Source organism: Neofelis nebulosa, chromosome 5 (assembly GCF_028018385.1).
Source record: "Neofelis nebulosa isolate mNeoNeb1 chromosome 5, mNeoNeb1.pri, whole genome shotgun sequence".
NCBI lineage: Eukaryota > Metazoa > Chordata > Mammalia > Carnivora > Felidae > Neofelis > Neofelis nebulosa.
The window spans coordinates 15,401,833-15,416,400 of NC_080786.1; the positions used below are offsets into that span (position 1 = coordinate 15,401,833).

The 14,568-nt window shown below is 38.1% G+C and overlaps 1 protein-coding gene and 1 pseudogene across 22 annotated transcripts in view; both read left to right on the forward strand.

Annotated features, from left to right (window-relative positions):
- Positions 1 to 14,568, forward strand: part of NEK10 (NIMA related kinase 10) — a 224,029-nt gene that overhangs the window by 79,924 nt on the left and 129,537 nt on the right. For 20 of the 22 annotated variants that reach the window (XR_009261689.1, XR_009261690.1, XR_009261688.1 and 17 more), the window contains one exon: positions 12,682 to 12,757. Coding sequence is in view for 19 of the 22 variants with exons in the window: in XM_058729687.1 (XP_058585670.1) it covers positions 12,682 to 12,757 (76 nt within the window). In the remaining 3 variants the exon portion in view is untranslated. Of the gene's footprint in view, positions 1 to 12,681; positions 12,758 to 13,521; positions 13,795 to 14,568 lie in introns of those variants that run through there. The other 2 variants (XM_058729701.1, XM_058729702.1) reach the window with 2 other exon arrangements.
- Positions 1,970 to 6,947, forward strand: LOC131511722 (transcription factor BTF3-like; annotated as a pseudogene).

Sequence of the window (14,568 nt, forward strand, 5' to 3'; positions counted from 1 at the left end):
TGTTTTTATCAGAATCTGACCCCTAGGATTCCTATTTAATATTAGAACTGTGTGTTTAAAGTTTCATTCATTATTCCAAGTAATCATAACCAGAACAAGCCCCACATTGAAAAATGATTTTAGAAGAGCTCATACTTAATAAGGACACTGGTTTCTCCAAGATTCTAGTCTACTGATAGATATCCTACAGTGTGAAATGATATGTGTGTGCGTACCAAAGAAATGGGGCTCCCTAGAATTCAGAAAGTACTTTTGTACGAGATACTGAATTTGCCATCCCAGAGCTCTTTGTTATAATACCTCCATCAATAAAAATCAATCAAATAATGATGCTGTTGAGAAAGAGAAACACTTTCACTCTGCCTCATCCAGGGAAGGGCCTGCACTGGGGGCAGAAGCTTTGGAAGAGTCGGTGGCCCAGTGGAAGAACTCAAAGAACTCACTGTACACCAGCATTAAACCTCCCCTTTTCCCTTGCTTAAGAAATTCTGTTTTACACTTGATTAGAATTCCACTTGTTGAAGTAGAAATAATATTAATAACAGCTGAACTTCACTTGTAAGAAGGTCAAGGAGAGGTCTGGAGGGCAAGGATTAGAAATGTGAGTGGCCTTCAGAGGAGGAAGTGCCAACAAGACGGGTTTGTTGAGCATCTTTCTGGGAACCTTCTTCTCATCCCCCCCAGAGCCCCGCACAGAGAGGATGTTACTGATGATCCCGTTGCTGTGGAAGTTAGAGGCTGGCCTTCATTTACTAGGTCGGGAAGAAAGAGTAGAGAGATAGATGGGAGGGGGTTGCGAGGGGGACATCTTTCTGGCCTATTATACAGTTATGCTCACGTATACGCCTCTGTCATTCCCTAGCAGTACAGATATTTCAACTGATCATTTCCTGAAATTGTCACAGTCGTTCATGGTTTCGTATTGTACTCCGAGAAGATACTTCTATCATGGTAGAATTTTTAGCTGTGCTTTGAAGGAAAGGAGTAACCACCCACAGCTACATCTCTTAAGCTTTTACTGTGGGATGAAAGTTGTATGTTCATTACCTCTTCCAATATCTGAGGCACATTCCCATATTCACAGATAATGGAAAGAGTTGGAGAGGATAGAAGACTTGCTCAATTCACCCAACTAATAGGTTGGCAGTGCCAGGGTTGAACCACGTCTGGCTCTAGTGTTCACCTCTTTGACAACTCGCTTTATAATATTCCCTTAGAAAGATCGTTTCAGGTAAAGAAAAAGGCATCCTTGGGGCGCCTGGGTGGCGCAGTCGGTTGGGCGTCCGACTTCAGCCAGGTCACGATCTCGCGGTCCGTGAGTTCGAGCCCCGCGTCGGGCTCTGGGCTGACGGCTCGGAGCCTGGAGCCTGTTTCTGATTCTGTGTCTCCCTCTCTCTCTGCCCCTCCCCCGTTCATGCTCTGTCTCTCTCTGTCCCAAAAATAAATAAAAAACGTTGAAAAAAAAAAATTTAAAAAAAAAAGAAAAAGGCATCCTTGAGTGCGTGGGGTGCTCATAATCGAGTACTGTGTAAGGATGAATCCAATAGTTTTGTTGAGGTGAGCATTTTAAGTTGGGCAGTCCGCCATCTGAACGTGGCCTGCAGGGTCTTGCATCATCTGGCCATATCCTTGATGGTCTACCCTCTAGCCAACCTGGCCTTTTTTCAGTTCTTCAGTGGACCATGCTCCCTTGATCACAGGACCTTCTCTCAGTTCCTTAATGGATCGTGTTTCCTTGATCACAGGACCTTTGCATATGCAGATTCCTCTGCTATATGGCTTTCTCCACTTTCTCTTACCTAGTTAACTCCTGTCCTCTGTCTTCTATTCACTCAGTCACCATTTTGTCACAGTTTTTCCTGACCAGCTGTGTCTCCTATGTTACTCTCTCATAACATCATATATCTACCTGATTTTTAGTGACCTTGTCAGAATTATAAATTTATATGTGTGATCCTTTGTTAATTGTGTATCTGTACCATGGGTCCCTATGGGCTGTCAACATACATAATTTCTGATCTGGATACTATCTTATCTTTAGTACCTATCCCAGTACCTGACACGCAGTAGATAATTAGTGTGTATTTATGGACAAATATGTGAATCAGTGAATAAATGGACAGTCTTGAAGGCATAGAGCAGCTGGAAACTTTATAAACAATAACAAACAGGAGATGTTCTGGTACTTATATTGGGGCTTGCTGTGATGAAGACGGGGGTTGGTAGATTGTTCCATTGTTAAATACTCTGTGGAATGGATTAGAAGGAAAAGTTTCCTGATGAGCTGCACCTAGGTTCATGTAGGAAGAGGGAGGGCCTGGGCTCCTGGCACATTTAAACTGTGGTCGCAGACTCAAAAGAAAGGTTCAGATACAAGAGCTGAGGAGTCGATGAACATAGGGGCAAAAGAGACAAGGCAGAGCTTTCAGGCCAAGAAAATGGGGAAGATAAGATGCCATCTCTACTTGGGATATCCCAGATGACCGTGAACGATAAGCTTGGTCTGCGGTGCAAAGGGCCAGGTGCCACCTAGAGCTGGGGATGAAGTGGTGTGGCTGTGAATTTGGCCACTGCCGGCACGGGTGGTGGGGGGAGCCTGTGGAGGGGGATGGGAATGCCTTACATCTGTACTATTTTACAAAATACTTCTTACCTGTTGTCAGGTTGTTGGAGCAACCCCTTGCAAAGGGTAAGTTTCATAAGCTCTTTTTGAGAAAACCGAGTAGTTGAGTTATGGGTCCAATGTCACATAGATAGTAAACGACCGAGCAAGAATTGAGGGACTCAACCAGAGACCGCACACCTTTTCTCTCTGGAGGTTGACAGCAAGGCTGTAGTGCAAACAGGCTACAGTTTTAGCATTTTCTGTATCGTTCATTCTATCAAGGGAGAGATTGCTGTACCCCTTTCTGCGGTATAATGTGCTGCACGTAAGATGTTGCCATTTTGAATTTCTATGATAGCACATGAATGCTTTTATTACCACAGTTTCTGAAATAAATCCTTTTCCTCTACTCCAAATATGACCACAAATGTAGGACAAGTAATAGAAACATTACTGCTACTACGAAAATTTTCCAAATGGCCAAACAATATTAGCTTTTGTTCTCTTCATGAATACTTGTCAACCATCTGTGTGTTTTCAGAGAGCCATCTGAGTTTCTGCCATTATCTACAATACATGGAGTGGGTAGAATCTTTGTGAATACCACTCCTTAGTTTTGGCCTTTCAAAATCAATGGGATTTTTATAAAAAGAAGATAATTTCTACGTAGCACTGGAACTAAAAGTCAAAGTATTATTTTAGATTGTAATTTCATAAAGTCTCTGTGTGCTAAAATTATAGTGAGCTCCTAAAAATATTGATATACTGTACTATTTCTACTAATTTTCTCCAGTACACAGTAGAGGAACAGGAAGATTACAGCAAGCCATCTAACTTGTGGATAGTCTTAGAACACTTCATAAAACTTAGCCCTCTACTATTTCTCATTCCTCCTACTGGACTGAGAGGATAGATACATATTTAGATAGGTATTTAGATAGATGGATGATAGATAGATAGATATTTAGATAGATGGATGATAGACAGACAGACAGACAGACAGACAGACATGGATATACAGTTTACCCTTGAACACCATGGGTTTAAACTGTGTGGGTCCACTTATCATGGATTTTTTTAAAAATAAATAGAATAGGGTGTTGTAAATGTATATTTTTTCTTCCTTACTATGTTCTTAGTAACATTTTTTGGGGTCTAGCTTTACTTTATTGTAAGAATATGGTATATAATACATATAATGTACATAGTGTGTGTTAGTTGGTGGTTTATGTTATAAGGCTTCTGGTCAACAGTTGGCTATTAGTAAGGTCTTGGAGAAGTCAAAAGTTATACATGGAATTTTTACTGTGCTGGGGGTCAGTACCCCATCCCTCGCATTGTTCAAGGCTCAACTGTATATCTATATATGTATCAAAAGATATGTATCTGTCAATATATGGTGATAAACCACACAAAGTATGGATCTTGTGTACTGGTTAGAAATGATAGACCCTAAATACGTAAGGGAATATGAAACACACAAAAATAGAAATGCTGACCCTGGTCTCCCTTATGGTCCCATTTCTGCTCTAACAAGATGAAAGAAAATATCATGAACCAGGAGAAACTCGCCAAACCGCAAGCGCGAGTGCACATTGGCGGGGAAGGAACTGCTCCTGGAAAGAAGAAGGTGGTTCATACAATGGCTACAGCAGCTGATAAAAAATTTCAGTTCTCCTTAAAGAAGTAAGGGGTAAACGGGGCACCTGGGTGGCTCAGTCGGTTGGTTGTCCGACTTCAGCTCAGGTCACGATCCCACGGTTTGTGAGTTCGAGCCCCGCGTTGGGCTCTGTGCTGACAGCTCGGGGCCTGGAGTCTGCTTCAGGTTCTGTGTCTCCCTCTCTCTCTCTGTTCCTCCCCTGCTCACTCTCTGTCTCTGTCTCAAAAATAAATAAACACTAAAAAAAAAAAAAAAAAAAAGAAAAAAAAGAAAAGAAGTTAGGGGTAAGCAATATCTCTGGTATTGAAGAGGCGAACATATTCACAAACCAAGGAGCAGGGATCCGCTTTAACAAGCCTAAAGTTCAGGCATCCCTGGCAGTGAACACTTCATCGTTCACAGGCCATGCTGAGACAAAGCAGCTGGCCGAAATACTGCCCAGCATCTCAAACAGACGTGGTGCAGACAGTCTGACTAGTTAAGCAGACTGGCTAAAGCTCTACCTACACGATCTGTGGATGGGAAAGCACCACTCACTGCTGGAGAGGTTGATGGTGATGAGGCTCCAGATCTTGTGGAGAAGTTAGATGAAGCTTCCAAGCAGGAAGCAAACTGAATGGAGTCAACTTCTGAAGAAGATAAAACTTGAAGAAGTTATCAGGAGCTGCTATTTTACATTGTGACTGATTTTTTAAAATTTTGTCCAGGATCTGATAAAATCTAGATCTCTAATATTTTTAAGCCCAAGCCCCTTGGACACTGCCACTCTTTTCAGTGTTTGCATATACACAATCCATTCTTTGCAGTTAATTAAACTAAAGAAGCCTGGGAATAAGGTTTGAAGCAAGGTTAATAAAGTTCTTTGCCTAGGATGTGTTTTATTTTGTATTTCATTGACACTGATTTGTACACAGAAAGCAAAGTTGTTTATAGAAAGCTAATCATGGCATGTAATATGGCTGGTAATCTTTGATGAAATTTGATTAAAGATTTTATTTTACTTTTTAAATACTTAAAACAATTTTTTTTTGTTTATTTTGAGAGAGAAAGAGAGAGAGAGAGAGAGCCAGCATGAGTAGGGGAGGGATAGAGCGAGAAGGAGAGAGAATCCCAAGCAGGCTCCACACTGTCAGCAGTGTGCCTGATGCTGAGCTTAGATTCACGAATCAGGAGATCATGACCTGAGCTGAAATCAAGAGTTGGATGCTTAATGAACTGAGCCACCCAGGCGTTCCAATTAAAGATTTTAAATGGCAGTATAATGTAAAGAATAATTTCAGATAATGAAATTCATTAATCAAATAAATGTAATAGACAAGTATTAAAGAAGGGGACATATTCACGGGTAGTATGGTCAAGAAAGACATTTCTGAAAACCCGGATAATATATGGTCTTATGTACCTGGTAGGAGTTTGGCTTTTATTCTTAGTATTTATCAGAATCCTTTGTAGAACTTTAACTTTGTGAGTAGTGGTATCTGCTCTTGGTTCTTCCAAGATCATTTCGGCTGTGGCATGGAGATTTGTGTTTTGGAAGAAGCCATGGAAGCAGGAATCTGTTCAGGAGGTATTGTTCGGGACCCTACGTGAGTGTTCATGGTGGTTTGGCCTAGAGTGGTAGCAGTTGTATTGATTTTTCATTCCTGTGTAATAAATTGCTGCAACATTTAATGGCTTGAAACAACAAACCTTTATTTTCTCACCATTTCTGAAAAACAGGAATCCAGGAGCAGCTTAGCTGGGTGGTTCCAGCTCAGGGGCTCTCATGAGATTCCAGTACAGCTGTCAGCCCTGGCTGCATCTGAAGCCTTGACTCAGAGCCAAAAAGGCTCATTCACTTGCCTGGCAAGTGGGCTGGAACTGGGCCTCTCACCCTCCAGACTGCTCTTCTGTAGCTGGGCCTTTTCTGCAGACTAACCTGGACTGTTTTACATGGCTTAGGCACAAATTTCGTAACTACAAACTCAAAACCGTAATATATAAAAGAAAAAAAAAATTAATTGAATTTTATCAAAGTTTAAAACTTCTGTTGTATGAAAGATATTATTAAGAGAATGAAGACAAGCTTCAGACTGGGAGAAAATATTTACAAATCAGATACCTGATGTGTGTAAGTACCTGATGAAGGTGTAAGTACCTGATGGAGAATTTGTATCCAAACTCAATCATAAGAAAACAAACAACCCAGTCAAAAAACGGGCCAATTTCTGAACATTACTTCACTAAAGATACACAGATGGCAAATAAGTACATGAAATATGTTAAGCACTGTTAGTTATTAGGGAAGTGGAAATTAAAGCTATACTTAGCTATCACTACACACTTACTAGAGTGCTATTAAAAACAAAAAACCAAGGGGCCCCTGGGTGGCTCAGTTGGTAGAACAAGCAACTTTTGGTTTGGTTTGAAGTAGGCTTCACCCAGCGGCCCCTGGGCATGCAACTCTTGATCTCAGGGTCATTCGTTCAAGTCCCATGTTGGACCTAGAGCTTACTTAAAAATATATACACGTAAAAAAAAAGTAAATAAATAAACAAACACATAAATAAAGAAATAAACAAACCTGACAACACAAATGCGGTGAAGATGTAGAAGCAACTAGAATTCATACATTTGTGGTGAGAAAACATTGGAAAATATTTTGGTTTGATGGTTTTTAAAAAACGTAACATTTTTATTGTATCACCCACTAATCTCACTCCAAGGAATTAAAGAGAAATTAAAAATTCTGTTTGCAAAAATTTGCATGCAAATATCATACTTACTTGTACCTCTAGTATACTCTTGAATAAGAATGGTGAGAGCAGACATTCTTGCCTTAGTTTCTTTTCTTCTCTTTTTTTTTTCTGTTTTCTTTCTTGTACCTTGAGTTAATACTACCTTGTCTTAATTACAATACCTTCAAATAATTTTTAATATCTTGTAGGAAACTGTGTTGTCTTCTAATCAAAATCCATGGCTCCTTTTGGTCTTTTCTATTTTTATTAAGTACACTAATTTTACACTTAATTTGTGAAATCCTACCCAAAATATTTGGAGGCATTTCACTGGAATTGCATAAATTAGTTTAAGAAGAATGGCATCGCTATAACATTGAGAATTCCAATTCTTGAACTTGGAGTTTCCATTAATTTTAGCCTTCATTAATGACTCTGTGACAAAATTTTATAATTTTCCCTGCATAGATTTTTCACATCTTTTGTCATATTATTCTTAGATATTTGTGTCTCTGTCACTGTACTAGTATGTTTCCCCCTCCTCTTCTCCCCCTCCTCGTTTTTCTTCTTTTTCATCTCCGTCTCTGTCTTCTTCTTCTTTGTCTTCGTTTTCAGAAGGAAACAGAAAACAGAAATGTTTTTGCTTTATTTTAAAAATTCAGTTATCAAGGGCACATTAAAAAGTGCTATTGTGACACTCTCTCCAACATCTACGTCAACATATTAATAAGATTGCCACATCTTTTTTATTTAAATTTTTTAATGTTTATTTCTGAGAGAGAGAGAGAGAGTGTGCGCGAGCATGAGCGGGAGAGGGGCAGAGAGGGAGACACAGAATCTGAAGCAGGCTCCAGGCTCCCAGCTGTCAGCACAGAGCCCGACACAGGGCTCGAACCCACAAACTGTGAGATCATGGCCTGAGCTGAAGTCGGACGCTTACCTGACTGAGCTACCCAGGTGCCCCAAGATCGCCACATCTTTTATTTGTTTTTTTAATAGATATAATTGACATACACCATGATATTACTTTCAGGTGTACAACATAATAACCTGGTGCTTGTATGTATTGTAAAATGATCACCACAACAAATCTTGTTGACATCCATCCTTGTTTTTGAACTTAAAGGAAACATATTTAATCTTTTAGCATTAAGTAGAAAGTTAGCTGTACTTTTTTGTAGATGCCCTTTATCAGGTTAAGGAAATGAGCATCTATTTATACTTTGTTGAAAACAATAGATGTTGAATTTTATCAAATCCTTTTTAAAAAAATTTTTTTTAATGTTTATTTACTTTTGAGATAGAGAGAGAGAGAGCATGAACAGGGGAGGGTCAGAGAGAGAGGGAGATACAGAATCTGAAACAGGCTCCAGGCCCCGAGCTGTCAGCACAGAGCCAGGCGGGGCTCGAACTCATGGACTGCGAGATCATGACCTGAGCCGAAGTCGGACGCTCAACTGACAGCCACCCAGGCACCCCTATCAAATCCTTTTTATACATATGGTCATATGATTTTCCTTCTTTATTGTATTGATTTGGTGAACTGTACTGATTGATTTTTAAATGTTGAATCACGCATGTATTTCTGGCATAATGGTCCCTATGTATTTATTCTTTTTATCTATGTCTAGATTTTATTTGCCTATATTTTGTTGATTTTTTTGTGTCTATTTTCATGGGGAATAGCATTCTGCAGTTTTCTTTTCTTGTAATGTCTTTGGCTTTGGTTTCTGAGTAATGTTGGCTTTACAAAATGAGTTGGGAAGTGTTCTTTCCTCTTGTATTTTCTAGTTGAGTTTGTGCAGAATTGATATTTATTTCTTAAATGTTTGAAATGATCTGGGCCTAATTTTTCTTTGTTGGCAGTATAATGCTTTGATAAGGATTTTATGATTTTGATAAGCCTGATTCACATCTGACTGTGACTGTTAATTTCTCCTGGTGAGACCATAAGCAAGTTACTTAATCTCTGAGTAAACTGAACCTCAGTTTCCTAATTTATAAATTAGTGGCTATGAAGATTGAATCATGATATGTATCAGTTGTTCAATCCTTTATTATCCTATACTTACATATGTTAATTTATCCAGATTTTACTATTGTACTGTACTACTTACTACTATTTATGCTATTTTTTTTCAAATTTTTATTTAAATTCTAGTTAGTTAGCGTATAGTGTAATATTGGTTTCAGGAGTAGAATTTAATGATTCATCACTTACATATAATACCCAGTGCTCATCATAATAAGTGCCCTCCTTAATACCCATCATTCATTTAGCCCAACCCGCACCCATCTCTCTCCATCAACACTCAGTTTGTTCTCTATCATTCAGAGTCTCTTATGGTTTGCTTTCCTCTCTTTTCTTTTCCCCTTCCCATATGTTCATCTGTTTTGTTTCTTAAATTCTACATATAAGGAAAATCACATGGGGTTTGTCTTTCTCTGACTGATTTATTTCACTTAGCACAATATATTCTAGCTCCATCCATGTCATTGGAAATGGCAAGATTTCATTCATTTTGATGTCTGAGTAGTAGTATATTGTATATATATACATCTTCTTTATTCATTCATCAGTCGATGGACACTGGATTCTTTCCATAGTTTGGCTATTGTTGATAATACTGCTATAAACATCAGGCAGCATGTACCCCTTTGAAACTGTATTTTTTTTAATCCTTTGGGTAAATACTAGTAGTGCAGTTGCTGGGTCGTAGGGTAGATCTATTTTTAACTTTTTGAGGAACTCCATACTATTTCCCAGAGTGGCTGCACCAGTTTGCATTCCCACCAACAGTATAAGAGGGTTCCCCCTTTCTCTGCATCCTCACCAATATCTGTTGTTTCCTGTGTTGTTAATTTTAACCATTCTGATAGATGTGAGGTGATATCTCATTGTGGTTTTGATTTGTGTTTCCCTGATGATGAGTGATGTTGAGCATCTTTTCATGTGTCTGTTAGCCATCTGGATGTCTTCTCTGGAAAAATGTCTATTCATGTCCTCTGCCCATTTCTTAACTGGATTATTTGTTTTTTGGGTGTTGAGTTTGATAGGTTCGTTACAGATTTTGGATACTAACCCTTTATCCAATATATAATTCTTCTCCCATTCCGTAGGCTACCTTTTAGTTTTGCTGGTTGTTTCCTTCACCGTGCAGAAGCTTTTTATCTTGATGAGGTCCCAATAGTTCACGTTTGCTTTTGTTTCCTTTGCCTCTAGCTATGTGTCTAGTAAGAAGCTGCTGCTGCTGCTGAGGTCAAAGAGGTTGCTGCCTGTGTTCTCCTTTAGGATTTTGATGGTTTCCTGGCTCACATTTAGGTCTTTCATCCATTTTGAGTTTACTTTTGTGTATGGTATTAGAAAGTGGTCCAGTGTCATTCTTCTGCAGGTTGCCGTCCAGTTTTGCCAACACCGTTTTTTTGAAGAGACTGTCTTTTTCCCATTGGATATTCTTTCCTGCCAGAGAATTAGTTGTCAAAGATTAGTTGGCCATACATTTGTGGATTCATTTTTGGGTTTTCTATTCTGTTCCACTGATCTATGTGTCTGTTCCTATGCCAGTACCATACTGTCTTGATGACTACAGCTTTGTAATATAGCTTGAGGTCTGGAATCATGATGCCTTCTGCTTTTCTTTTCTTTTTCAGGATTGCTTTGGTTATTCAGGGCCTTTAGGGGTTACATACGAATTTTAGGATTATTTGTTCTAGCTTTGTGGAAAATGCTGGTGGTATTTTGATAGGGATTGCATTAAATATGTAGATTACTTTGGGTAGTATAGACATTTCAATAATGTTCTTCCATGGAATTTTTTCCCATTTCTCTGTGTCCCCTTCAATTTCTTTCATAAGTATTCTATAGTTTTCATTACCATCCAGATCTTTTACCCCTTTGGTTAGGTTTATTCCTAGGTACCATATTGGTTTTGATGCAATTGTAAATGGGATTGATTTCTTGATTTATTTTTTTGCTGCTTCATTGTTGGTATATAGAATTGCAACAGATTTCTGTACATTGATTTTATATCCTATGACTTTGCTGAATTTATGTATTAGTTCTAGCAAATTTTTTGGTGGAGTCTTTCAGTTTTTCTACATAGAATGTCATGTCATCTGCAAATAGTGAAAGTTTGACTTCTTCCTTGTTTATTCAGGTGTTTATGCTATTATAATCCTTATTTTACAGGTAAGCAAGCTACCACAAAGGGAGATTCAGTAACTTGACCAGGGTTACTCTGGTAGCACATAATAGAGCCAGGATTTGAACTGAGACTGTCCGGTTCCTGGGTTACTGCTTTTAAGTGCTAAGCTGCACTAACTATAAAAATACCTATCTTTCAGGATTACTATTAGTATTAAATTAGACAATTCATGTAAGCAGCAAAATTTGTGTTATTTCAAAATTGTTGTTTAGTAAATGGACATTGTTATTAATAATGTCAATTATTGTTAGTTTGAAGTCTAACTACTTTGGGATATTTTCAACCTGAAAGACCTATTGGTATAGATACATTATCAAACACTCTCATTCAAGTTCACTGCAGTGAAATTCCATCAGCATTGGGTGCACTGTACAAAGTGGTATTGTGAACATGAAATCTTATTAGGCATAGCAACTTGAATTCTTGCCCTGGTTCAGCACTTTTTTGTGTAATCCTGGTAAATAAGTCTCTCGGAATGTTAGTAAGTCTGTATAGTGAGGCTATGAAGAATATCTCTTTGACCTAAGTTGTTGAGTGGTTTAAAAAAGTATCTAAAGGTGCATTGGGAAGTACAGCTAGTGCTAATATGAAATATAAATATTTGGTGTTCTAAGTTAAAAATCAAAAAAATCAAAATCCTTTGTTGATATATACATATATTGAGGTGATTCTTAATATCATTATTGACTATGGCTTAATACAGCTTGTTGCCATTTAGTATCAGATTTTTCAGATCTTCATGGTGGTTATTCAAGCTTATATTATTTTTTATTTTTCCTTCCTTCCTTCCTTCCTTCCTTCCTTCCTTCCTTCCTTCCTTCCTCCCTTCCTTCCTTCCTCTCTCTCTCTCTCTTTCTTTCTTTCTTCCAGATGAGGTGATGCCTGGCATATGCCAAAATATTAGATTCACTTTGTTTATTTGAAAATTACAAAGATAACCTAAAAGGTGGCATCATCAGCTCAATAAGTACTTTGCCCTATTTTTTAGTCAGCAAGACTTATTTTAGTGTTTTAGTGATATATCTCATTATTTCAAAGTATATAATGCAATGGGGTGCCTGGGTGGTTCAGCTGGTTAAGCCTCTGACTCTTGGTCTCGGCTCAGGTCGTGATCTTGTGGTTTGTGAATTTGAACCCTGCATTGGAGTCCACACTGTCAGATTGAATCCTGTTTGGGATTCTCTCTCTCCCCCTTTCTCTGGCCTCCCCACATGTACTTTTTCTCTCTCTCAAAATAAATCAATAAACTTTAAAAAATTAAAAAGAAAACAAAGTATATAGTGCAATGACCTATTGTATGTATGTTATTAATTAAGGCTGAGAGTGGTGTGGAAGATTGACACATGGGGCATTTTGACAGAAGGTTATAAAAAAGCTTTCTGTTGTGAACTTTAATAGTTATTGTACAGAATGCCAAAAGCTAAGGAACCATGATAATGTAGGAAAAGTATAATAACATTGCTTTTTTTTTTTTTTTTTTTTTGTGAATTATAGCTGACTTTGGGCTGGCAAAGCAAAAACAAGAAAACAGTAAACTAACATCTGTTGTTGGAACAATCCTGTATTCCTGGTAAGGACAATTATTTTATGGTTCTCAAACATCATACTTAACTGATTTAGGCTTTAGTTTCATGTCTTGGCTTGCAAAGGAAAGATGCCTTTAGAAAAAGAAGCTTATTTAATGTTCAGCTCAATTACCCAGATAATACACATGCACACAATTATACATCATTATGTACATTTGAAACAACAACAAAAAATTATCTTTCCTCTAAGGTGACTCTGCCCCTCAAGGGGACTGCTTTTATTATTTGTAAATCCAAATGATCCTTGGCATATAGTGGGTGTGCAATTTTTGTTTATGAATCTGTGAATGACCTAGTAGACTTGCTACTCATCATGACACTTGGAATATTGTATTGCACTTACTTGAAAAATGACTGTTTTTTTCTCTTTGCCTGTAAACATCCAAGGGCAGGAGAAAGGTTTTTTGTCTCCTAATACATATCCCAACATCTAGCTAATAATGGGTGCTGAATAAAGTTTATTATGTGAATGAATAAATGATGACATATATATATACTTAGACATATGTTTATAAAGCTGTTTGCTTCTTGGGGAAATGAATGTTTATATTTTGATGAATTAAGACCCTTGTAACTTATTTAATGTGCTTCGAGGGTTCCTTTACCATCCTTTAATTATTAGGAAGTAAGAATTTTCTTTTGTTGATCACATATCATTTGTTCATGAATCTTTTGAAGTTAATAAACAGATAAAATAGTCCGTAGACCTAACAGATTCAGGGAAATAGTCTTAAATCTTATTCAACAGGTCAAGCAATCAAGACACTTCCATCTTCTTTTTTTAATCTAGTCTGTTGTTGTGCAATTGATTCCTGGGGATAGAATTCAGAATAAATCTTCTCAAGGGAGGGTGGAAATTCTCCGTAAGTAACAGTCTCATTTGAAAAAGTCCTTTCCTACAGAAATGTTCAGAAGAGTGTGAGCGTTCTGGCCAGGGTTCTGACACTGCTGGCCACTATTCTCTCAAGTTGTAATTGTTCCAAAGTTAAGACGTCTCTTAATAAATTGCTTGACATGTGCAGTTCCTTTTGAATTTTCCATATCCTCATTTTCTGAATTTGTGAATTGGACAGAAATAAAGCAGATATATTTTATGGTCCCTGCTCTGAGTCTCATACCTCCCTGCCTTTTAAAGAATTGTCTCTTTAGCCATCCCCAGAGTGTTTCCCTCCAAATTCTGTAATCTTTGTGCAATCCTGAGCTTCTCTGAGCCTATTAATGTGGACGGGGTATGTCTGTCCCTGCCCTGCAGGGTCCTGAGAGTTCCACGAGTCTGATGTACCCCTGGTGTTTGCCCTTTCCTTTTGCCTTTGCTTCCTCAGATATTACCTTATTTAATGGAAGAAAGTTCTGTTTATAAACTCTGGTAGGAGGTGCCTCAGAGCATTCTTTATGCTGTATGTCAGCTGCTAGATAAATGGTTTGTGCACACTGGACTGATTGTGCTGGAACACAAGGTCAATAAAAGCCCCTTTCCTTCCTCTGATTTGATTCATTATGAGGCAGGGTCATTGTTATCCTTCTCGTGGAATATAATCCCCAAATATGGTCTTTGGTTCCGATATGTATCTGTATGTCTTACTTCAGTTCCAGAGTCCAAGACTGCACCCTATCTTCAATTGCATTTTCAGAGCAGATGTTAGAGTTTGAAGCTCTGAGAAACATTTTAGGCTCGTTCTTCATGCAACACTTGTTTGGGACTTCTGGATGATAAGCAAGTGTGAGCTAATGTAAACAGAAAACTTTGACTGCTCTTGGAATGGGAATTCTTTGAGACTTTATTGCTTAGCCTAAT